The following is a 27,110-nucleotide window of genomic DNA, read 5'->3' as shown; positions in this document are numbered from 1 at the left end:
CAGGATGCAAACAATGTGCCCAGACTACCTGACATGGAATGGAGACAAGACCCATCGAGATTAAGAAGATTGGTCAGATATTATTTAAAACAAATGATTAATAATAATTATAATATATATATATATATATATATATATATATATATATATGTTAGAGCTGTCCCGACTAGTCGACATAGTCGACGTCATCGATGACGTAAATCCGTCGACGAGCACAACATCCCGTCGACGGTTAATGAAGGGTTAAAAAAATATATGCGCGGAAAGTTCAGAATGTCAGATGCTCTGTATGCAAGCGGGGAAAGCGGCACAAAGCCAAAAAAGCGCACCAGAGTGTCCAAAACATTGACTTATTTCAAAGAAACAAAGGAGCGTACACTCTTCCGTCCTGTCTCTTCAATGCCAAGCTTGGCTGCACGTAGGCCGTGAATAAACACCTCAAGCGCCGTAACCCAGTTTGTAATTTTTTTGTTTTGTTTTTCATTTTTTGTACACCAGAGGGTGCTGTCGCCTTACTAAATAATAATGTTTCATTGACAATGGGCCTATAAATGCTATTAGTATTGTTCTTAATGCTAACTGAAAGGTTTATTTCATGTTATGGTTTATTTTATGGTATAGAAAATTATATAAGGTTAAAAGGTCATAAATATATACAGTATATACAGTGATTGCACTTAAGGGAGAGATTGTTAATGATAAGGTAATAAATTAAGGTAAAGGCAATTCATATAGGCAATTCATTGATATATAAATAAGGTTTAAAAGGAAAAAGGTGAAAAGTTTTCGTTAATTTCTAATTGTGTTGTTTTATTTGTGTGCACCGTAGCTTTTACAGTGTGATTACATCAAGAATGGAATAAAAGTTGTAAACCATCAGTTTAAGAGACCATCTTTTCAATCGGGATGCTACACTAGTTAATTCTATCAGCATTTGAACTCATTGTTTATTTGTGATTTATTATTGTTATTTACGCGTTTATTTGTACTTTAATAAATAATTTAAGTGTTCCAATATGTTTTTTGTGAATTGATAAGCGTCAACAAAAATTTCATTGCTAAATTAGAAAACAAAAAACAAAAACAAAAAATTTTTTTTTAATTATTAGATTAGTCGACTAATCGTAAAAATAGTCGGCTGACTAATCGGGAGAAAATTAGTCGTTTGGGACAGCCTTAATATATATCATGTATGATAATATAATAATATAATAATAATTAATAATTGTTATTATTTTTATGATTTGAAGCATGTCAGATAAATAAACCACCTACTATTGCCTGGGATAAAAGAAAAGTTTTGACGAATCCCCGATCATATTGTGGAATGCAAAAAAGTGAGTGTGATTTTTAGATAGATGACTGATGACTTTGTCAGAGCAGAACTGCCAACTGTTGTGGAATGAACAGTAGAAGCTAGCGACGTTAGCTTTTATTTACCTGACATGTTTCGGCGAACACTTCCGCCGTCGGACCCTCTGACGAAGGTGGAAGTGTTCGGCGAAACGTGTCAGGTAAATAAACCACCGACTATTGCCTGGGATAAAAGAAACGTTTTGATGAATCCCCGATCATATTGTGGAATGAACAGTAGAAGCTAGCGACGTTAGCTTTTATTTACCTGATATGTTTCGGCGAACACTTCCGCCGTCGGACCCTCTGACGAAGGTGGAAGTGTTCGCCGAAACATGTCAGATAAATAAACCACCGACTATTGCCTGGGATAAAAGAAAAGTTTTGACGAATTTATAAGTGTAGGCAAAATGAACTCAATACAACTATGATCAGGGATTGACACGAGTTAGCTTCTACTGTTCATTCCACAACACGATCGGGGTTTTGCCTCGAGTTACCTTTCAGCTAATGTCGCTACCTTCTACTGTTCATTCCACAACAGTTGGCAGCTCTGCTTTGACAAAGTCATCAGTCATCTATCCAAAAATCACTCTTACTTTTTTGCAAATCCTTGATCATAAGCAGACCGGTTAAGGAAGCAGGCATCTTTGAAGTGTTTGTCGCAGAGAAAACTACTCGATGATGGCGTGAATTTCATTCGCTTCGTGCGAACGAAAGATGTCCATTTACGTTCCCTGCTATCCTTTGGCCACTCATACAACTTTTCTTTAAATTGGAAACAATACATTGCCACACACCGCTGTGGCATCTTACCGAGACGCAATGCAACAATACTGTTCAATGGCGGATTTCCCTCGCAGTTCTCTGTGTGACGTCATTTCCGAAGATTTCCGAAGATTGTCGAAGAAAAGCATTTTCGTTGTCAAGGGTGTTGCAATGGGTTAAACAAAGAATCTGGAAGGGTTGCGTTAAAAAAAAAATAACGAAAATATGCTTATAATTGTTTAGCCATTGATATTATTCAAAAACATGGTTGGCCAACCTTACTTCACATTTGGTCTTTAATATCTTCAGTAAAAAGTAATGTGGCATCAGTAACTTCTTGACTAAGTGGTTGCGGCAGTGTTTTTGTACCCCAGTACATTGGTGTCAATCTCCAGCCAGCTCAGTTCCCACGCCCCCCACCCCCTCCCTCCTCCCTTGGGCTGTTTGTATCTGTTCATCGACTAGCTTGATCTTTCCACCAGGGAGGCCAAATACAGTACTAGAGACTGAACCTCCCCTACAGTCTTTGTTTTAAGGTTGGAGCTGCTCAGAATGGCAATTGGGAATGTGTGTGTGTCTCCTTTAGCTAATGCCAGTTTTGTTTCCATCGCCCTGTGTAGCATCAGACTTTATGAACTCTGCGCGACCACAAAGCAATTTTTGTCGATCGGCGTCTGCTTGCCTGCTACGATTTAATTTGGGATGATTGTGCTCCATCACAACAAACAATCCCGGGATGACACCAGCCACACTCCCGCCCTCTTCTTTCCAGCTCCATCCACTGTGGTTAATTCGGGCCGCTTGCTCCCTCGGGCGTCATTGATCTTCATACAGTGAACTGTATGTGGATCCGAGCCGGTAGTCGTCTACTGTTCCTCTGGTGTTAAAGTATCAGGCTTTAGATGATGGCGAGCAGGGGAAGGAGGAGAAAATTGAGCTTGGCAGGACGCTTCACCTTTTCCACTGTCAGGGGCCGTTTGGGCCCCGGCAGGAAGGGCGTGGAGGGTCTGTGCGTCAGCAGCCTGCTTGGTGTCTTGAGATCGCACATGTGGATCGTGGGCGATGAGCGTGCGACCAGAATGCTTCTGGGCCACCAAGTCGTTCCAGCGTCACGGCAGCACCGCCGTGCTCACTCGCTGTCCTATTCATTATGTTCGTCCTTTACAGATGGTGGGAGCGAGGACCTTGGAGACCCCCGCTCGCCCGGTCTAGACCATCACTTCAGCTACTTTGGCCAAGGTAGGCACACTTTTCAAGTGAATAAGTGCATGTCAGAGTTTTTGATATCGTGTTGTGCAGTGTATGTAGTCAAAAATAGTCAATAAAGATCACAAATCTTGCGTTGAAGCTGATGAAGTTCTGTCAAGTGAATGTCATCAGCATTTGTATGAAGCAAAATAATATACTGTACATTTGAAATTAGTTATTGTACCAGTGTTGTTTTCGTCAACGATGACGATAACGAAAATATTTCGTCAACGAACATTTTTTCATAATGATGACGAGACAATAACGAGCTAAAAACATGTTTTGCACGACTAAAACATAATGAGACAAGTGCCAATTTTCGTCCGATGAGACGAGTCAAAGACGAAAATGCGCAATAGTTTAAGTCACATGTTCTCAATGTGTAACATTTTATGTGTAGTTATCCTGCATCATAGCAGTGTCCGGTTGTGTCACTCATGTGACATGCTGCCCCCCCCCACCCTCAACTCGTGTCATTAACATAGCAGTTGCGTTCGCGTTAGCATTAGCCTAATTTTAACGGCAAGTGTCCTGATAAACACTCGGGCAACTGTTTTTTGCATACATTTCGAGGCGTCCAGGTGGGTATAATTAATTGAAAATAATGTACTACTTTCCTGTTAAAGGGTATTAAAACACTAAGGGGCTGTGAGATATCAATAGAACCGTTATGTGGCAAGATAACAAATATGAATAAAGTTAACCAAAAAAATAAATCGCATTCATGAGCAATTATCGAAAATAGATCGAAAATTACGAACATTTCCGAAAGTATTCCGGAAACAGCCGGATGGGGCGGAGACGTCATAACAAGGAAACGAAAGGTCAAGGCAGGTGCAATCGTTGTTTCTCGACGAGAGAGTTGCGTTCGTGTTTTATCAAAAAACGCTAAAATGGTTCAAACCTGTCATGCTATGTGGTCTACAAATAGCCATTTGTTGCAATATAGTACCCATGAGTTCCCGAATGCGAGAAAAAGAGCTGGATTACGCAGACAATGAGTAAAGTTCGTCCGTGCTAAGAGGGCTAATTTTGCAGACCCGGCCTCCGGCACGGTTTTGTGAATCCAAAAGGCATGCGTTTATGGATAAATGATGGAATATTAGCATTTCCCCAGGTGTTGTCATACCCTTTAAGTGTGTTTTATCACCAAGTTGGCGTATTCCTTGTAGAAGCTACAATGTGTGCTTGTCTGTCAATGTTCATTCAAAATGGTTCGAAACCTTTATTTATTTTTACAGTAAAAAAACTAATTTTACAGAAGAAAACATTTTTAGTAAACGTCGACTAAAACTAGACGAAATTAGTCTTGGGTTTTCGTCAACAAAAACTAAACGATGACAAACAATTTTGTGATGACTAAAATAGGACTATAACTAACTATTATCTTCCAAAAGACTAAGAAAAAATTTAAAAGTGCTGCCAAAAATAACGCCGTATTGTACAAATCATTCCGACATTGATGAAGTTGCTTATCAGGACAAGTGAGGATAATGACGTGACGTGAGAAAAATAGACGTTCCACAGATGCTCCTTTAAAGTGGGAGTACTATAGATTTTTATCAGCAGCAACAATAGTGGACAGTGTTAAAACAAAAATGTTCCCAGAAATGTTACTTAGCAGTAGTACTAAGAATAATCAGCATAGCAAGAAATTGTAATGTGTGCCAGAGATAATGAAGTTACATGAGAACATTGCCATTATTCAAATTGGCTTTTGATGTCACATCGCAATGCTATTCATATGTATAGCAAAGAGTAAGTCTTTAACATTAAATTAATAAATATTTACTCCTACTGGAGATGATGAAATTATATCAGATTTTTTTTTACATTCTTGTAATTCTCCTATGAAGTGTGAGTACTGACTATTTTTATAAGCAACAATAGCCTACAGTGTTGTAGAGAGTGTTACAATATATCAAAAGTTGATATACCGCGATACTTTGTTGCCCAAAATGTTATCGACATGCTCCCAACAAGAATCTATATAGATAAGTTTCCTGAGCGAAAAATCTTTGACCTTTTCTGCTACGGACTTCCGGTTTAGACACAAAACCATGAATTGCGGTTGAAGTAGACAAAGTTTTAAACTGCATATTCTAACATGAGGAACCCGTGAAATCTCCAAAAATGGATTCAGCGCGACATAGTTAAGACTCTGGGACTTTCTTTGCTATTCTTGGTTGTGTGAATTTATGGAAACGCCTATATATGCTTGGAAGTGGAATGGTTTGAACAGCGTACAGCTTCAAAGCGCCAGTGTGGATCTACATCGCCACACACTTTCAATCGAAACCAGCTGCAGATTAAGGATTTGGCTCACAGTTTTAACCCTAAAGTATCCACCTAAACAATCGCATGTTTGTTCTTATCACTTTGTTGATCGTTCGTGGACAAAATTCTACCATTATGTACAGCCTGGGTTAATATAGGGTTTAGATTAATACGCCGGTCTCTTGGGTGACCAAAATGAGGCGAAATTACAAATAATATTACAGTTGCCGAATGCAGAAGTGCTGACACAGATTTTGTTGTTACAAGGAAATACTACAAGGTATTTTTAATCTGGTTATTGTTATGGTATTATGAGCTCATCACACATGTACATATAAACACAAATAGTATGTCATTCTTTTTTTATTGCAGATATTGATCGCAATAAAGCTATGTGGCAACAAGAGTCCATTTCTTGTTTTATTTAAAACAACTGGTGCATAAATCACAATTTATTAAATTGGAAAATGTTAACGAAGGTGGAGCATAAATCGAACTATCAACGTGTTGTTGCAAGGCACATCAAATTGTCCTCCCTTGCCTAACACCGTTTTCCACCTGTCAACAAATGAAAAAAACGTGTAAAACATGAATTTATGCATTTAGGGTAATAGCCTGTGTATGACTTGTAGTAGATGAGTGTTTGTTTTCCAATCGTTGAAGCTAATGCTAAGCTGCGATGCAACACACAGAACTGTAGTCACATTTACCATAAATGTACCTGTTATTGCTCTGTGGTGGCACTGTCTTGGTTCCACGTCTGCCTTCATGAACACAAAATTCCCATATTTATGTATTAGGTCACATTCACTGGATGCATATAAGATTTTCAGGTCCCCGATTAAGTTTCCAGCCACTGCCATTAAATCAATGAAATCCAAAACTATTTTGGTTGTGGCGACTCTTAGCCTACGTTCATACTACAGGTCTTAATGCACGAATCCGATTTTTTCGTGTTTTTCCGACTCGAGTGAGGCATTAACTTGACGGTCTGAACGTTATAAGTCGCATAGAACGGGACCATTTCAAATCCGATCTGGGTCACTTTCGTATGTGGTCTAAATCCGATCTGGGCCGCATTTTTCCAGACTGTCGCGGCGGTCTGTACTGTCCAGTCCCGCAAATCGGATTTAATGCAGCAATTACGTCATCAAATAGCGAGAGAGTCGTTACCGTAGCGATGCACCTGTGCGTTATTAGCGCCTAGCTTGCAGTGAACAGGGCTTTTGAGGAAGGGCTGAGCTTGACAACAGTCATAAAAAATAAAAATGGGTTGAGGATAAGCCTGAGAATGCTCAGTTTTCTCTCTGTTCCAAGTGAGCAATATTTCAACATTGCCTCCACGGCCGAGAGTCGGGACAAACTGCCCGTATGTGTGTGTGACGTGCACGGACAGTGCGTGCATGCTATCGATCCATATAAACTTTGAATATAAGCCTAAACGGGGATTATTTATGTCTGTTAATTGTGTCCACCTTTTGAAAAGCAAAATATGATGTCCCTGGAATGACGGATGACGTCTGTCATTTGTTTTGATGCTTCTGCGCATGCGGGTCTTCTTGCTTAGCGCGTGTCGGACTGCGAATTAGTGCGCATGCGTAATACTTGAACGGTCTCAATGGATAAAAGCAGTCTGAACGGGCACGCCAAAAAAACGGATATGACAAAAAATCTGATTCGTGCATTAAGACCTGTAGTATGAACGTAGCCTTAGACATTTCTTCATGTTGTCCTCACATGTCGCGATGATGGCAGATTGATGCGGCATTTGCAAAATGTCTTTTTTGAGGGATGTTGATGAGTAATGCCATTCCAGCTCCACTTTTTTTTTTGGTTGGAGAAAGTGTAAAACGGAAGTGGTGAACAGAAATGCGGAAGTTCCTCAGAAACTTGTCTATGTCTATATCGTTTTAAAAAGATTTTACTGTTGCAAAAAAAAAGGAACCAACAGGCTGCTACCAAAATCTTCCATTAGAATAGTGTCTATGTTAGCTCACTGGCTCTAAACCAGAGCATTCACATATAATGATAAATGTAGGGCTGCAGCTATCGATTATTTTAGTTGTCGATTAATCGATGAACTAGTTAGTTCGAATAATCGAGTAATCGGGTACAGAACATAAAAAAATTAAAATACCTGAACTGAGCTTCAAAAAAAAAAAAGATCTATGTACAACAAAAGAAAATTGGCTAACTTACATAGCAAAAGTCCGCTAGCTTAAAATGCTATAAAAACCAAACTTAAATTTTTAAAAAAAATATATATATTTTTTTTTTCACAACGCTCTTAACAAATGGTTCAGACACATATTCCCACAAAACTTGGCTAAATATACCTTTAAACTAAATACGAATGCATTGAAAAAAACGAGCTCAAACAAAAGCCTAGCTTGTGTTGGTCTTAACAAGGAGCAGCTGGATTCGGCCATGTAAAATGAGGCAGACTAGAGGGCATTGTATCCTCCCAAATCAATAAAACTAAATGCAAACACTTTCAAAAACAAACCATTGCAGCGCCACTTTAATTAAACGAATACTCGAAGCAGCAAAATTTAATTCAAATCTTTTTTTCTAATCGAATACTCGAGTTAATCGATTAATCGTTGGCGCACTAAATAAAATATTTGTTTGTATCTGCAATCTGAACTGTGCATCTTGACACATCAATATGCCTGTCTACTCTCTTGTTTAATCTGAGTAGAGATTTGTGTACGCCGCCATCTAGTGGTTGGCCGCCATTACTGGGGTGTTTGCACACTTATAGCAGCCCAGCGTCAGTCAATGTAAACAGTAACGTCAGCTGCTTATGGCTTTGTACTGAGGGAGGCGACATCTTTGGACAACTTTTTTACGGCTGAGCCAGAAGAGGAGCCTACAACCAAATCCATTCTGCATAATATTTGGCTAAAAGCTAGCAAACGAGGCAAAAAAAAGTGAATACACTGAGAGCATCATACCTCGTGGCGAACCGCATTGCTAAGGCCAAGAAACTTTTCACGATTAGAGAAGAACTCATCATGCTTGCGACCGTGGATATTTGCCATCTGATTCAGCGTATGGTGAGTTACATTTTCCCTACACTTAGTGTTCGTTTTTAGCTCGTGTTATTTTATATTTATTTTAATTTTCTGCCACTCATTGCCGGTCTGTGGGGGAAAAAAGGCCCATATCACACCGGTCCGTGGTGCAAAAAAGGTTGGGGACCACTCATTTAAGTTACGTTCTTAAGTCACTTCCTCTTCAGTAACTCCAAATCAACAGGAAGTGACCTGTAAATGCCCCAAAATCAACAGAAAGTGGCCGAAAATCTACAAGAAATGACGTGAAATGCCCCAAAATTAACTCGTTGCCTGGCATTGGCTGCCACGGATGGCTATAGACGTCCAATCCGTTTGAAGTGCCACCCTCCCAGTTCAAATGGATTGGATGTCTACTAGCCTGAATCATTAGGTGATACTGTAGTAAAAAAAAAAAAAAAAAAAACAGCATGAAAGATGATGCTGTTACATAAGGGAATGTTGTTCTTGTAATTACTCTTTGAAGTGCTGTAGGTGTTCTGGAGAGTGAGTTTATCAGGAGCCAAAAGGAAACACTTTCTGTAATTACCTTGTCCCCCCACCCTCGTCCTAAGGTTTTTTTCCCCCCTCCGTCCTTGTGCATGTTTGGAACATTTCGACCGGTGTGGGCGTTTGTTTGTTTGGGGTCACTCAGGGGCCTAAACATGTCATTATCACATTATATCACACTAGAATCCTTTTTTTCCTCCTACTTGCATAAGCAGATATATAATAGCAATTACATTAGAAGTGGCGTCCTAGAGACGCAGACCTCCATAAAATATATATACCAGTATGAAAGCATTTAATTTCTATTTACATAATCATTTTTAAAAGTAAATGCTCTCATCTATAGTTGCTGTTGTATCATGTTTAAAATCATGCCTGTCTGTTTGTTGAGATTGTGTGTGTATGTGTGTGTTCAGTCCAAAGTGAAGCATGGCTGTGTGCAATGGGTACACGTGCAGCCTGCACTCTCTTCGGGGTCGCTCATGTTCAGGTCGTCGATGCGGATGCGCAGCGGTACTGCAAAAACTATTCTAAAGTTAACACTTAAGAATAGAACAAGTGTCTACTCTATAGTTATTTTTTTAATCACTAAAGACCTTTAGCCCTTTATAGTAGGGATGTCCCGATCCAGGTTTTTGCACTTCCGATCCGATACCGATATTGTTTTGCACTTCCGATACTGATACTGGCCGATACCGATACCGGCCTATCTGAGCATGTATTAAAGTTTAAAGTTATTTAGCCTCCTTACCTAGTAGTAGTTGTCGGACTCATGTTGAAAAGGTTTTTAGTACTGATGATAACAACTAGCCAGCTGAATTAGGTAAGTTTAAATAACACACAATGGTTGGTAACAAGAAACTGACCTGTTATTCAGTGATAAACACAAAACGTTATAAATAACAAACAGAAATGGCATATTCAGTCAGTAAAATGTGCAAATAATATTGTAAATGGTCTTAAAAAAGCAAAACACACAAACAACCTCAGTGGAAAATAAACTATTAACTCAGCATCAGTTCTCTGCTCTTGAACAACTGTACCACGGCTTTTAAAAAAACAGTGCAAATAATACTATTTTAAACCAAAAATGGCTTCTACCCCCCCAATCTTCTCCACACTTTGTTGCGCCATCTCCATCTATTCTACACACTCCCGTCAGCTGTTTGCCCTGGATGCAGTCCCAGCATGATGGGGAGATTTTTTTTTAGAAAGACTAGCATTTAAAGATGCTCAGAAGACGGCTGACATTTTTACCGATTAACTTTACATTGCAGTCTTAATATAGGAGATGCCACGGAGGTAAATTGGGTGACGGTAATGCTAGTGTGCTGAAGGTGTGCTGTAAAATGCGGACCGGATTTTAGGGAAATCAAAGCAAAAACTGGAATGGATTATATAAATCGCTGCGCTGGAAAACCCGGACCGGATTTTAAAAACTGGATTGGCAGTCTGAATCGGAATTTTTCCGTGTTGGCCGATCCGATACCAATGTGCATTTTTTTGCGCATATCGGTGGTCGATCCGATCCAAATATCAGATCGGGACAACCCAAATTTAAAGGTCAAGTGACTATTTTTGGTCATTAAAAAATGTAAAATATTATCAATTATTATTCAATTATTTTATTTAATTAATCATGATTGTATCTTTTTATATCTTTTTTTAACAACTGTATATATATTTATATAATATATATATATATATATATATATATATATATATATATATATATATATATATATATATATATATATATATATATACATAATATGTATGTATACCGTAATATGTATGTATACCGTAATTTCTGAACTATAAGGCGCACCTGTTGTCCGGGCGTTTAACATCCTCCAGACTTTCTTACCAGAAAAGCCAAGAGGCTCTGCTTAAGACTGGCCAGTGTTTTAAACAGACACTGGCCATTTTGAAGCTAATGGTAATTACTATGGTTGTTCCGATCATGTTTTTTTGCTCCCGATCCGATCCCGAACGTTTTAGTTTGAGTATCTGCCGATCCCGATATTTCCCGATCCGACTGCTTTTTTTTGCTCCCGATTAAATTCCAATCATTCCCGATAATTTTTCCGGATCATATACATTTTGGCAATGCATTAAGAAAAAAATGAATAAAACTCGGACGAATACCGTAATTTCCCGAATATAACGCACACTTTTTTTCCCCAAAATCAACTTGTAAACTCATGGTGCGCATTATAAACGGGTACATGGATGGAGACAGAAATATATATGTATTACATATATATATATGTATATATATATATATATATATATATATATATATATATATATATATATATATATATATACACCGATTTTTTTTCATTGACACGGCCACGTTGTGTTGAAGAAACGTATGCGGCGACCCGTTGCCGACCATTACGGTACGTGACGTCACCGTTTTGTTTCGGTAATACTTCACTCTAATCGGCCGAATGATTTCGTCTGTGTTAAATTCTGCTTTTTTCACTCTTCATAAAGCACAGAATTTAGTTTCTTGAACTCATTTGAGTCGACGTTTATTGCAGCTCCGCAATTCGGACCATAACAAATGTAAGGACACACACTTCCTGTGTCCGTCAACTATATCGGTCCCTCGGGAAACTCAAACCCAAATAACAATAGTTCCTTTTGTTACTGTCGTGTTGACAGCTATGAGCTCTCACGGATTTCCGACTTACGTTCTCACTTTCATTTTACCGTATCAATCCATGGAAGAAACATTTATTCATCATGAGGAAACGAGCAAGTTATACAGCAGCCTTTTAAAAGAAAAGTCACATCTGTTTTGTTTTCTCCTAGATTCTGGTAAGTTGGAGAAGTTGTCAAATCATATTATTACCGTAAATATTGTCAGTTTACGTTAATGTTTTGAACTACCAATGTGCTATGCTTGTGCTGTGTTTCACCAGTCAGTAAAATGACATCTCTGTATCTGTACACAAGCTCTGTTTTCTTGTATTCTTATATTTATTGGTGCTAAAATTAGGGTGCGCGTTATAAACGGGTACAATAATTTTCCCTAGATTTTACAAGTAAATTTGGGGTGCGCATTATACACGGGTGCGCCTTATATTCGGGAAATTACGGTATATACATTCAACGTACAGTACATAAGTACTGTATTTGTTTATTATGACAATAAATCCTCAAGATGGCATTTACATTATTAACATTCTTTCTGTGAGAGGGATCCACGGATAGAAAGACTTGTGACTTTGTATATTGTGACTAAATATTGCCATCTAGTGTATTTGTTGAGCTTTCAGTAAATGATACTGTAGTCATGCCCAAATGCATGATGGGAAGTGGAACTATGACTGTGCGTAGTGCTACCAATTGATATATCTTCTCTGCGTTGGCAAATAACATAAGATAAAGATCAATTGCTACCTTGCTTCCCCACATTGCTTCCCATGATATTTCTAATCGTAGGGAGAAGGATTGTAAGGCTTTAGCAAATTAAAAAAAGGCTCCAAAGGGTGCCAAAATTCACTCTACTCATTTTACGCTGCCTTTTAATCTCTCTATATACAGTGGGGAGAACAAGTATTTGATACACTGCCAATGGGCCAATGAAAACCCATTGGCAGTAGGCCTGAACGATATATCGTTTAAACATCGCCATCGCGATGTGCGCATGTGCAATAGTCCCATCGCAAGGACGTGCGATAGTTTTTTAATTTCATTTTTTTTAATCCACAAACGTTTGTTTTGAGGAAGGAGAGGGGAAAAAAAGCGCACAGCTTCTCTTTCTCTCCAGCAAGTCATCGGCTCCTCCCCCTGCAACAGCGGAGTGGAGGGAGGAGGGGCCGAACAGCAGAGCGGAGGGAGGAGGGCCCGTTCTCAAAGTGAAAGCAAGCAATCAACACGTTGGAGGAGCAAGGAAGACTGTATCCAAAAGGAGTTTTGGAAGTATTTTGGCAAGAACAAGACTATAAGGGACAAAAAACAGCCCTGTCGACAGTGCCTCGCCATGGTTGCCTCAACAAGAAGTAATCTGTCAAACATGTGGGACCATTTAAAACGCAGGTATCTATGCATTCCTGCTACGAGCTCCCCATCAGAGGCTTTTTAGCACAGGTGGGAACATTGTTAAGTGCCAACGTTCTTGTCTCAAGCCTGCTATAGTGGATAAACTAATAGTCTTGGCCAAAAACCTATGAGACCCAGTTGAGAATTGCTGAGCAAGGAAGGTGGACGATATGCAGACAAATACATAACACAGCTGAAGGAATGTCTTTTCTTCTTTTTATTCATGTGACAGCTATCAGGAAGGCAGGAAATTTGGGAGTTAAAATGGTTCTGTTATTCATCACAGTTATTTGCAGTTATTCAGTTCAATTATTTACAAGTTCAATTGAGTTTGTTTCTTTTATATTTAAATTTATTGTAAACCGTATTTTTCAAATAACTATATATAGTACAGCTGCACATAAAGTTTTGATACTTAATATTTTTGTTGAAATAGTTTTACAACCTTGTTGCCGTTTTGCAGTTTTATATTGTTATATTTTGTGTAAACAACTCAGGGGACTAATGCACTTGCACTTTTATTAGTCAGATTTAATATTTAAGTTCAAATATGTTGACAACTTTGTTGTTTAACTGAGGTTTTTATGTATTGTTATAGTTTGTGAACTCTTTTGTCATATTTAATATTTTTGTTCAAATATGTTGACAACTTTGTTGTTTTACTGAGGTTTTTATTTATTGTTATAGTTTGTGAACAACTTTTTTATTTGTCATATTTAATATTTTTGTTCAAATATGTTGACAACTTTGTTGTTATTTTACAGAAGTTTTTATTTATTGTTATATTTTGTCAAAAACTTAGGGGACTAATGCACCTGCTCTTTTATTTATCATTTAATTTATTTGCTGCTGTTGAAGTGTAAAATATTGTATTCAATAAATGATCTATTTTGTGCAGACATGACTTCCTGGATACCTTCATACAGAAATCTTCATCATTCACAAATTAAACGGTGTTATATGAATACACTGTGGTCACGGTGTGTTATGTAAAGTATTTCCAAACAGCTATTCAAGTCATTTAGTGAAAATTTCTTTAAAAAAGATAGATCTTTTTTTTTTTAATATCGCAATATAATATCGCAATATACTGCAAACCTAAAAAAAATCGCAACAATAGTTTTTTCCAATATCGTTCAGGCCTAATTGGCAGTGTATCAAATACTTGTTCTCCCCACTGTAGGTCAAACTGTGCCATTACAGATTGAGCGCGACAATGCGTGAGTGGGTCGTGCAGCGCATGCATTAATTGCGTTAAATATTTTAACGTGATACATTTTTTAAAAAATTAATTACCGCCGTTATTAGGATAAATTTGATAACCCTACCGTAAGCCTAAACTAAAGACTCTGGAAGAGTGAAACATATTATGTCTGTAACGTTAAATACAATTAGAAAACGATTTAATTTAAAAATATATATATATATTAAAAAAAGGCATGGCCGATATTTTTTTGCCGATTCCGATACTTTGAAAATGACGTGATCGGACCTGATCGATCGGGACATCTCTAGTAATTACGTCCATAAGGTCAAAATGGAAGACAAATTTAAAAAACAAAACATCAGACTTGCGGTTTATTTTCATCAAAAATAAAGTTTTCCTCGGTTATAAAAAATATTTGTCTAACTAAATAGTAAAAAATACTAATTAAAATTCGAACTTTTTTTGATAATTTATTGAGTTTACTGTACCGTGTTTTCAAATTGCAACATGCCCAAGAAAAAAATATTTAGAAAATTTTCAGCCAAAATATCCTACACGGCGATACGTCCACCAATGCCCAGGGCGCTTGCGCACGCATGCGCACATCAGTTAAAAGCAGCAAGTACTTTTTATTTTCGTTTTTATTGAGTCTTTTTTTTACCTTTCCATTGCCTCAGAATACTTTTGGCGTGTTTTTTTCTTCTGATAGCTTTTAAGCAGTGATTCGTCTTGTGGTAGCTCTAAAGCAGAGTGTTTATCCTTTGATCACATTAGTCACGTAGTGTATTTAAACCTCCCGTATTGGAAATCATTACGTTTAAGTATTTTCTTAAGGCATTTTTTTAGTATGTTCTTCCTGGATGGATCAAAACAAAACAAGCTGAAAGCGCACATTAGTACTTAGGGGGTGGAATTCGCCATTGGTAGACGTTTTGCCGGTGTACCATATTTTGGCAGATCAATGGTACTAACAAGGAAAATTTGTAACAAACAAAATTCTTAAGAGCATTGAAGCACTTGAACCGCTCAATGTAAGTGAACCCTTGATGGGAGGAACAATTTTACAAAGTTAACTGCAGTTATTTTTTTTATACAGAGGCGGCACCTGCTGCTCGCCTCATTCTTTTATGTTTCGCGCTCTCAAACGTGACATTCTACGGCTGTTTTGCCCCTGCTGTTCACGTCCACGTCACACCGGCAAAGCGTGCAGGAACCGCAGAACGTGTCTCGACTGCTTTTGGTGAGGAAATCGTTCTCTTTCGTCCATTCAATGTTAAAATACAGTGATGGCCAAAAGTATTGGCACCCCTGCAATTCTGTCAGATAATGCTCAAATTTCTTTCAGAAAATGATTGCAATTACAAATGCTTTGGTAGTAATATCTTCATTTATTTTGCTTGCAATGAAAAAACACAAAAGAGAATTAAAAAAACAAAAAAAACATGATCATTTTACACAAAACTTCAAAAATGGGCCGGACAAAAGTATTGGCACCCTCAGCCTAATACTTGGTAGCACAACCTTAAGACGAAATAACTGCAAACAACCCCTTCCGGTATCCATCAATGAGTTTCTTACAATTCTCTGCTGGAATTTTAGACTCTTCTTCTTTGGCCAACTGCTCCAGGTCTCTGAGATTTGAAGGGTGCCTTCTCCAAACTGCCATTTTCAGATCTCTCCACGTGTTTTATGGGATTCAGGTCTGGACTCATTGCTGGCCACTCTAGAAGTCTTCAGGGCTTTCTCTCAAACAATTTTCTAGTGCTTTTTGAAGTGTGTTTTGGGTCATCTCGGCAAGGAAATTATGTCGTCAGAAAGCCACACGTGAAGCTTTGTTTATATTTTATTGAACCAATGATATGGGACATTTTTGACTGAAGCCACTCTTGGCCAGTCACAGACCAGTTGTGACAACCATGGGGCTGAGTTGCATCACATAAACGGAGCCGTGGCCCATTTTCTTGAAAAGCCGGACAAATAGCGTCAGGCTAATGGGTTGTGCCGGATACCGGACACATCACTGAAAAGGCTGAGTGTCCGTCCAAAAACTGGACAGGTGGTCACCCTAATGCTAACACAAACGCGAATGCTACGATAAGATTGCAAGATAAGAAAACAAATCTTACCGTGTTTCCAAACAAGCAAGATGGAGCACAGCCTAGCTTGAGGAACATCCTAAACTCCAGTGAGGAGAGAATGGTGCAGCACATCTCACCTGAGTGACATGACCCAAACACTGCTACGATGCAAGCTGACGTACTGTACATACAATATGAAAATGTCACACATTGTGAACATATGACAGAAACGATATCGCATTTTTGTCTCGTAGAAACTGGCATTTGTATTGTTCTGTTCTAGTCTCCCAAACCACATTTTTAGCTCGTCATCGTCATGAAAAAATTGTTCGTCGCCGAAATATTTTCGTCTTCGTCATACTTGATGAAAACGACACTGGTATATGGAGGTAGATTTGTGTCTTTATTATTCAATCAAAAAAAAATAAAAAAATGCTTCAATTAAAAAAAAATGTGTTTGAATGCAAAAATAAATTTAAAACTCAAAAAAGTATATTTGAATCCTAGTTTTCTTTGATTGAAATTTTTTTTTAAATTTAAGTCAAGTTTTTTTTTTTTTTTTTTTTTTTTTTTTTTTTTTTGATTGAAACAACATTTTTGATTGAAGTCATGTAATTTTGCGTTTAGACCACATTTTGGCTAGGACATTTGTGTCTTTATTATTCAATCAAAAAATAAATTGCTTCAAACAAAAAAATATATATATTCAAAAGAAAAATCACATCAATCAAAAACACAAAAATTTCAAGCGTAGAAAAAAAGGTTCTAATGTGAAAAAATATTTGAGACTGAGAAATTCGCATTTGAAAACTATTTTTCATTCAAACTGTTTTCTTTGATTGAAGCAATCCTTTTTGTGTTTGAGCCATATTAGGTGTAGGACATTTGTGTCTAAATCATTAAATCGCAATAAAAGTTGCTTTAATCAAAAAACTATTTTTAATCAAAGAAAAAAAATCATATGCAAAAAATTTTTGGGGGGGAAAATATATTTTTTTCATTTGAAATATATATATTTTTTATTGAAGTGTCAGTTTTTTAAAGAGCAAAAAGTTTTAAACTTTTTTTTTTTTTTTTTTAAGTGGAAAAAGTTTTGAACGCACTTTTTTTTTTTTTTGAAGTGGTAAAAGTTTTGAAGGCACTTTTTTTCGATTGAATCATTTTGACACGAAGATTCAACTTCAACGCTAGTTCCGGTGTGTTTGAGTGGCAGGTGACTACGTCAATGGCATAAAAGTATGAGGCAAGAATAATGGCCACCAGGGCTCCATCCAGCCATCGGACTCTGCTGGAGTCCAAGCCAAATTGTTCAAATGCGAATTTCTGAGTCTCAAAAATGTTTTCACATTCAAACCTTTTTTTTCTCCGATTGAATTTTTTAAAATTTTTGATTGAAGTGATTTTTCTTTTGAAAATATATATATATATTTTGTTGTTGTTGTTGATTGAATAATAAAGACACAAATGTCCTAGCCAAAATGTGGTCCATAAATAAATAAATAAAAATTCAATCAAAGAAAAAGTTTTCAAATGTTTTTTTTTTTTTGAGTTTCAAATTTATTTTTGCATTCAAACACATTTTTTTTTGATTGAAGTGACTTTTTCTTCGATTGAAAATATATATTTTGATTGAAGCAACTTTATATTTGATTGAAGCAACTTTTTTTTTGGATTGAATAATAAAGACACAAATCTATCTCCATACTGGTATAGACAGACATCCAATTCATTTAAATCTGGAAGACTGTTTGTGAATGCTCCTGTTTCAGTGCCATTGGAAAGAAGGAAAAAAAACAATTTGTGCATGAAAGGCTTAAACATGTTTTACTGTATATCGTTCATTTTATCATTATACATGACAGAAAATTCAGATTTTTGCTGGACTAAAGTGATAAATACAAAATAAAGTACTTTGGAAATGATACTTTTTTAAATCTATAACTCTAAAACATAAGGTTTCTATGCCTTTGGTTAAAAAACAAATATTGTACTCTACTATTGTGTATATTTTGTATTACTCCCTCGAGTTTGGAGAACTGCATCCAGACGCTTCAGCATCAACTCACATAATTTATTAATAATGTCTTGTGGAATGGCAGAGTAGGCAGCCTTGCAGTACTCCCAGAGTTCATCAGAATTCTTTGGTTTCATCTTTCAAGCCTCTTCCTTCATCCTTCAACCACCCAGACACGCTCAATAATGCTCATGTCTGGTCTGGTGACTTGTTTGCCCAATCCAGGAACACCTTGACCTTCTTGGCTTTCAGGAATTTTGATGAGGCAGCTGAAGTATAAGAAGAAGCGCCAACTTGCTGAAGTATTTGCTCTCTATTGTGTATTGGAATGTACTGCGCAATGAGAACTGTTTCAGGATGTAAACTTAAGTCATGAATTTTCCTCCAACTTCATTGTTTTCTGTATGAATCTTAGTTCCATGCGGGTTCCAATGGGTTTTGCGCAATATTTGTGGCAATTTGGATTCAGTTTATTCATGATTCATCAGAAAAATCCATCTTTCGCCACTTTTCCTCTCTGCAGGCTATGGGCACTGATGAGGACAAGACCATTTTTTTGGTTGTCTTTTGTTTATTGCTGGTTTATGAAACCTAATTTGTCCATGGAGAGCACTGTGTGAGAGAATTGAGCCAACTGTTCTTGTTTGACACAGGGTTCCTGGTAGGAGTGGGAACCTCTTGGTACCTCACGATACGATACGGTTTGCGATACAAAGCTCACGATAACGATGATCTGATGATATGGCGATACAACGATTATCGATACATTGGTCAATCATTGTAGGATATTCTAAAAACAACAAACAAAAAACAAGCTTCTGCTGTGAATTGGAATGAGTTTATTACTAGTAGACGTCCAATCCATTTGAAGTGGGAGGGTGGCAGCGAATGAACATCCGGCCGTCAGTGGCAGCCAATGCCAGGCAATGAGGTAATTTTGGGCCATTTAAGGTCATTTACCTTTTGATTTTCAGTTACTTCCTGTTGATTTTGGGGTATTTTATGGGTCACTTCCTGTTTATTTAGTGTTACAAAACAGGAAGTGACCTAGGAATCACCCAAAAGAATAGGCAGTGACTCAAAGTCAACGGGAAATGACCTGTAAATGCCCTAAAATGAACAGCAAGTGACCTGTAAATGCCCTGAAAACCTGAGAAAATGCCTGTGAATGCTCTGGTTTCGAATGAACGAACGTTCCCAGTCTATATGGATTGGGTGTCGAGAACCGTCAAGTAGGGCTGAAGCTACCGATTATTTTAGTAATCGATTAATCGATGAACTAGTTAGTCCGAATAATCGAGTTATCGGACAAGGAACATGAAAAATTAAAATACCTGAGCTCAGCCTCAAACGGTATGAAAAAAAAAAAAAGGATCCACAGTGCCTTGCAAAAGTATTCGGCCCCCTTGAACCTTGCAACCTTTCGCCACATTTCAGGTTTCAAACATAAAGATATAAAATTTTAATTTTTTGTCAAGAATCAACAACAAGTGGGACACAATCGTGAAGTGGAACAAAATTTATTGGATAATTTAAACTTTTTTAACAAATAAAAACTGAAAAGTGGGGCGTGCAATATTATTCGGCCCCCTTGCGTTAATACTTTGCAGCGCCACCTTTTGCTCCAATTACAGCTGCAAGTCGCTTGGGGTATGTTTCTGTCAGTTTTGCACATCGAGAGACTGACATTCTTGCCCATTCTTCCTTGCAAAACAGCTCGAGCTCAGTGAGGTTGGATGGAGAGTGTTTGTGAACAGCAGTCTTCAGCTCTTTCCACAGATTCTCGATTGGATTCAGGTCTGGACTTTGACTTGGCCATTCTAACACCTGGATACGTTTATTTTTGAACCATTCCATTGTAGATTTGGCTTTATGTTTTGGATCATTGTCCTGTTGGAAGATAAATCTCTGTCCCAGTCTCAGATACCAACAGGTTTTCTTCCAGAATGTTCCTGTATTTGGCTGCATCCATCTTCCGTCAATCTTAACCATCTTCCCTGTCCCTGCTGAAGAAAAGCAGGCCCAAACCATGATGCTGCCACCACCATGTTTGACAGTGGGGATGGTGTGTTCAGGGTGATGAGCTGTGTTGCTTTTACGCCAAACATATCGTTTTGCATTGTGGCCCGAAAGTTCAGTTTTGGTTTCATCTGATCAGAGCACCTTCTTCCACATGTTTGGTGTGTCTCCCAGGTGGCTTGTGGCAAACTTTAAACGAGACTTTTTATGGATATCTTTGAGAAATGGCTTTCTTCTTGCCACTCTTCCATAAAGGCCAGATTTGTGCAGTGTACGACTGATTGTTGTCCTATGGACAGACTCTCCCACCTCAGCTGTAGATCTCTGCAGTTCATCCAGAGTGATCATGAGCCTCTTGGCTGCATCTCTGATCAGTTTTCTCCATGTTTGAGAAGAAAGTTTGGAAGGACGGCCGGGTCTTGGTAGATTTGCAGTGGTCTGATGCTCCTTCCATTTCAATATGATGGCTTGCACAGTGCTCCTTCAGATGTTTAAAGCTTGGGAAATCTTTTTGTATCCAAATCCAGATTTAAACTTCTCCACAACAGTATCTCGGACCTGCCAGGTGTGTTCCTTGGTTTTCATAATGCTCTCTGCACTTTAAACAGAACCCTGAGACTATCACAGAGCAGGTGCATTTATACGGAGACTTGATTACACACAGGTGGATTCTAGTTATCATCATCGGTCATTTAGGACAACATTGGATCATTCAAAGATCCTCACTGAACTTCTGGAGTGAGTTTGCTGCACTGAAAGTAAAGGGGCCGAATAATATTGCACCCCCCACTTTTCAGTTTTTTATTTGTTAAAAAAGTTTAAATTATCCAATAAATTTTGTTCCACTTCACGATTGTGTCCCACTTGTTGTTGATTCTTGACAAAAAAATTAAATTTCATATCTTTATGTTTGAAGTCTGAAATGTGGCGAAAGGTTGCAAGATTCAAGGGGCCGAATACTTTTGCAAGGCACTGTATGTACAACAAAATAATTGGCTAATTTACATAGCAAAAATCCGCCAGCTTAACTGCTATAATACGCTAGCTTTTTTTTTTTTGACAATGCGCTTAACAAATGGTTCAGAAACATTCCCACAAAAAATAAAATAAAATAGACGGCGAAATATACCTATAAACTAAATTACGAATGCATTAAAAAAAACATTAGCTCAAACAAAAACTTGGCTTATGTTGGTCTTAACATGGAGCAGCTGGATTCAGCCATGTGAAATGAGGCAGACTAGAGGGCAGTGTATTCACTGAAATCTTTAAAATTAAATGCAAACACTTTCAAAATAAACCATTACAACGCTACTTTAGTTAAACGAATACTCGAAGCAGCAAAATTTTATTCGAATCTTTTATCCTAATCGAATACTCGAGTTAATCGATTAATTGTTGCAGCACTACCGTCAAGGCAGCCTTAGAGTTAACCGAGACAGTATTATGGTGGAAGATTTTGGTAGCAACTTGTAGGTTCCTTTTTTTTATTATTATTATTTTTTTAAATAGACATTGTCACCTTTTTACAATGATAACTTGATTCTTATAGGAGCATATCGATTCCCTTTTGGGATACAAAGTATCACGATATATCACCATTTCGATATTTTGTCACACCCCTAGTTCCTGGTGACCATTTCGCATGTCATTCCACTGCAGGTTGAATAAGAGAATGCCTTGAGTGATATGATTGCGTGATGCCTTTTGCTTGGATGTACAGCATTTTTCATGTCTTCTTATTAAGGATGTAACAGTACATGCGTTTGTATTGAACCGTTTCGGTACGTAGTGCCCGGTTCGGAACGGTGGCGTACCGGAAGAGTTTCTGACGGAATGTAACCCTACTTTTCGAGGCTTTGAGTCGATCGGGTTACAGTTTCTTTGTGTAGATTATAGTTACTGCGTCTTCTCTACTATAATGAGGACCAACACGGTAGGACAGTATAACCCAGAGACGTCAACGGCGCAACAACGTGGCCGCCGCGAGAACGCAGTGAAACGTGGGCGTTAAAGTCAATCAGCCAATGCACACCAGTTGCAGTGCGGCCGCGTGTTAGACGCGTCCCAGAAGCGGCTCAACACGACGCACGCGAAAAGAACGGCAGAGTTTATTATTTGACGCGAGACGCGACCCTCCTGCGTCAGTACTACTACTGGTAGCTAGGATCGGGCAGACCAGAAGTCACTCGTGTAAATATACCGTGGATCCGGTCGATTTTCAAACTAATATGCAATCGTAACCTACTTTTTGAGTCCATCAGATCTCTTGAGTGGTAGATCGGGGCACAGTTGACTTGTCTTTGTTGATTTACTGCTGTCTTCTCTGCTATAATAATAACCAACACGGCCCCGTGTTCAATACAAAACCGTCCTACCACAACAAAACAAGTGGGAACTAATATTCACATAGGAACTAAAGTTATACAACATAAAATATACAATATAAATGAATACTACATCACATTTGTAAAATATCAACACATGATAAAATAAATAATAGCCCATTTAAATAAAATACATTGAAATGAGCAAAACACCTGTAATTAAATAATAAGAATTATACACACATCCTGCTTACACAATTAAATTTATTAATTTCTGTGTGGCGCTTTACCTTGAGAAAATCCACCAATAAAGCTTTTGAAAACCATTCATAAGAAAAAAATGATTCATTGAGCCATTTCATTTGTAAAATACATGATAAAATCTTTGTCATTAGGATTGCTTTTCTCTTTAGCACAGGACTTCTTTTTTCTTCTTTCTTTCAGAAAGAAAGCTGACCAATACGCGGGGTCTGAAAGGCAAATTGTTGTTGGATTATCTTTAAATACCCGCTACTTTTTGAGCAGAATTCTAGCTTTGTATAGGCTGATGTTCCTATTGTTGAAAGCACAAAGGTGTGTAATAAACAACTAGCACATTTATATTTTGCATTTTGTTTTCTTACTGTACCGAAAATGAACCGAACCGTGACCTCAAAACCGAGGTACGTACCGAACCGAGATTTTTGTGTACCGTTACACCCCTACTTCTTATGGTTTTAGATTTCTTGTGTCAGAACATGATCCGTCAAAGCAACAAAGTATCCTCTCAAAAAGCATTTTCTTCAAACGTAAACATCAAATGTAGATTCATGCCTTATGTGCCTTTCCCGTTCTACAGGTGGCAGCTTAGACGGCGATTGCGCCTTCGAGGCGGACTACTTCTCCGCCTTGCCGCCGCCTCCGCCGCTCTCCATGGCTGAGGGCGTCCAACACATTCGCATCATGGAGGGCGTGTCCCGCTCGTTGCCCTCGTCGCCACTGCTCGGCCACCAGGCGCTCGGTGCTCGACTGCAGGCCGTCAAGAAGCTCACAGGTGAGCGGGCGACTCATGACTCAGCACAAATTTTTTTCCATCTTTGGAATGAAAAAGATTCGGGAGTTGCTGTGTGCTTGCTATGGAATTGGTTGAGGAGGTGGGATTTCGTAGGCAGCCACTAGGGTGCACCAGATCATGGAAGCTTATATGGAAACCTAATGTTTCATGTCTTCTCCTCCATGATTTATCCCTCCTGTTATTCTGTGGGTTTTTTTCAATTCATGACTGTTCTTTTAAAATTTTAGAATTTTTTAGATTTTTTTTCAATTCATGACTGTTCTTTTAAAATTTTAGAATTTTTTAGTTTAAAGCAACTGTCAATCAAAGCAATCTGCAAAAAATGTTGCCACTTCTATTCCCTGTTAGTATAACCTACATGTTATGTTGTAGGTCAAATTAGTCCTCATATATACAAGCCTGGCACGATATGCAAAAAGTCAAATCCTCGCACAGTAAATAAAAATTAGAGCGGTAATTTTCCCGGCTGGGATTTATCGCCGCGAGCGTGCGTGCAGACATTTGTGCGTGCGTGTGTTTGTGTGTGCTGCGTGCACATGGCACATGTGCGTGTTGATTGCATATGATACTCCAGTTCTGTTCACAGATGTTTATATTATTTTAGTAGTCGATTAATCTATCAATTTGTTAGTTTGAATAATTGAGTAATCTGATTAGGAACATTTACTGTGTTGCAGAATAAAATATTAGGAGATGTGAAACAAAAGCTTGCTACGATTGCGCTTTCAAAAGAGCATTAAATGCGAACACAAAATTCCCGAGTGTTTCTTCAAACAATGCAGAATTGCACTGTCATTTAAAAATAGATTAAAATACCTGAGTTTAGCCTCAAATAGTATTAAAAATAAATAAATAAATAAATAAAATAATCGGTTAACTTGCATAGCAAAAGTCCGTTATCTTAAATGCTATAAAATGCAATTTTTTTTTTTTTTTTTTTTTGGATACAATACTCTTAGCAAATCATTCAAACACATGTTCCCACAAAAACAGCTAAATTTATCGATAAACTAAATTATGAATGCATAAAAAGATAATTGGGTTATGTTGGGCTTAACAGGGAGCAGCCATGTTAAATGAGTTATGTCATATTCACTGTGTAGCCACTAGAGGGCAGTGTATCCACCCAAATCAATAAAACTAAATGCAAACACTTTCAAAATAAGCCATTATAATGCCACTCTACTCAAACGAATACTCCAAGCAGCAAAATTGTATTCGAAGCATTTCTCCAATCGAATTACTAGAGTTACCGATTACTTGTTGCAGCACTAGACTGCGTGCACCGACTGTCCCGTGATGGTATGGGACCAATACAAACACCGTTACACGCTTCTTGTGTTTATATATGTATTTGTTTATTATAACAATAAATTAACAAGATGGCATTAACATCAATAGATAGAAAGACTTGTAGTTCTTAAAAGATAAATGTTAGTACAGGTTATAGAAATTTTATATTAAAACCCCTCTTAATGTTTTCGTTTTAATAAAATTTGGAAAATTTTCAATCGAAAAATAAACTAGTAGGTCGCCATTGTTGATGTCAATAATTACACAATTCTCATGGTCATAAAATCAGTCGCACCCAAGCGCCAAAACACAAGTAACAAGTGCACATGACCCTGTTCTGTCATTTTAATCTGTTTAAGCAGGGCATGTGCGTTAATTGCGTCAAATATTTTAACATGATTAATTAAGAAAATTAATTACCGCCCGTTAACGCGATAATTTTGACAGCCCTAATTTATATATATATACAGTGGGGCAAATAAGTATTTAGTCAACCACCAATTGTGCAAATTCTCTTACTTGAAAAGATTAGAAAGGCCTGTAATTGTGAACATGGGTAAACCTCAACCATGAGAGACAGAATGTGGAGAAGAAGAAAAAAAACAGAAAATCACATTGTTTGATTTTTAAAGAATTTATTTCCAAATTAGAGTGGAAAATAAGTATTTGGTCACCTACAAACAAGCAAGATTTCTGGCTGTCAAAGAGGTCTAACTTCTTCAAATGAGGTCTAACGAGGTCTAACGAGGCTCCACTTGTTACCTGTATTAATGGCACCTGTTTTAACTCATTATCGGTGTAAAAGACACCTGTCCACAACTTCAGTCAGTCGCACTCCAAACTCCACTATGGCCAAGACCAAAGAGCTGTCGAAGGACACCAGAGACAAAACTGTAGACCTGCACCAGGCTGGGAAGACTAAATCTGCAATAGGTAAAACACTTGGTGTAAAGAAATCAACTGTGGGAGCAATTATTAGAAAATGGAAGACATACAAGACCACTGATAATCTTTCTCAATCTGGGGCTCCATACAAGATCTCACCCCGTGACGTCAAAATGATAACAAGAACGGTGAGCAAAAATCCCAGAACCACACGGGGGGACCTAGTGAATGACCTACAGAGAGCTGGGACCACAGTAGCAAAGGCTATTATCAGTAACACAATGCGCCGCCAGGGACTCAAATCCTGCACTGCCAGACGTGTCCCCCTGCTGAAGCCAGTACACGTTCAGGCCCGTCTGCGGTTTGCTAGAGAGCATTTGGATGATCCAGAAGAGGACTGGGAGAATGTGTTATGGTCAGATGAAACCAAAATAGAACTTTTTGGTGGAAACACAGGATCTCGTGTTTGGAGGAGATAGAATACTGAATTGCATCCGAAGAACACCATACCCACTGTGAAGCATGGGGGTGGAAACATCATGCTTTGGGGCTGTTTTTCTGCAAAGGGACCAGGACGACTGATCTGTGTAAAGAAATGAAAGAATGAATGGGGCCATGTATCGAGAGATTTTGAGTGAAAATCTCCTTCCATCAGCAAGGACATTGAAGATGAGACGTGGCTAAGTCTTTCAGCATGACAATGATCGCAAACACACAGCCAGGGCAACAAAGGAGTGGCTTCGTAAGAAGCATTTCAAGGTCCTGGAGTGGCCTAGCCAGTCTCCAGATCTCAACCCCATAGAAAATCTGTGGAGGGAGTTGAAAGTCCGTGTTGCCCAACGACAGCCCCAAAACATCACTGCTCTAGTGGAGATATGCATGGAGGAATGGGCCAAAATATCAGCAACAGTGTGTGAAAAGCTTGTGAAGAGTTACAGAAAATGTTTGGCCTCCGTTATTGCCAA

General features: G+C 38.1%; 1 protein-coding gene across 5 annotated transcripts in view; it reads left to right on the top strand.

Moving 5' to 3' along the window:
• Positions 1-27,110, top strand: part of tanc2b (tetratricopeptide repeat, ankyrin repeat and coiled-coil containing 2b) — a 299,572-nt gene that overhangs the window by 118,403 nt on the left and 154,059 nt on the right. For all 5 annotated transcript variants that reach the window (XM_057825716.1, XM_057825713.1, XM_057825714.1 and 2 more), the window contains 2 exons: positions 3,289-3,360; positions 23,752-23,946. In XM_057825716.1, the coding sequence (XP_057681699.1) occupies positions 3,289-3,360; positions 23,752-23,946 (267 nt within the window). The remainder of the gene's footprint in view (positions 1-3,288; positions 3,361-23,751; positions 23,947-27,110) is intronic.

The sequence above is a fragment of the Corythoichthys intestinalis genome, chromosome 21 (assembly GCF_030265065.1).
Source record: "Corythoichthys intestinalis isolate RoL2023-P3 chromosome 21, ASM3026506v1, whole genome shotgun sequence".
Classification (NCBI taxonomy): Eukaryota; Metazoa; Chordata; class Actinopteri; order Syngnathiformes; family Syngnathidae; genus Corythoichthys; species Corythoichthys intestinalis.
The sequence above is the reverse complement of the archived record's forward strand: the minus strand, read 5'-3'. Positions and strand labels throughout refer to the sequence as shown.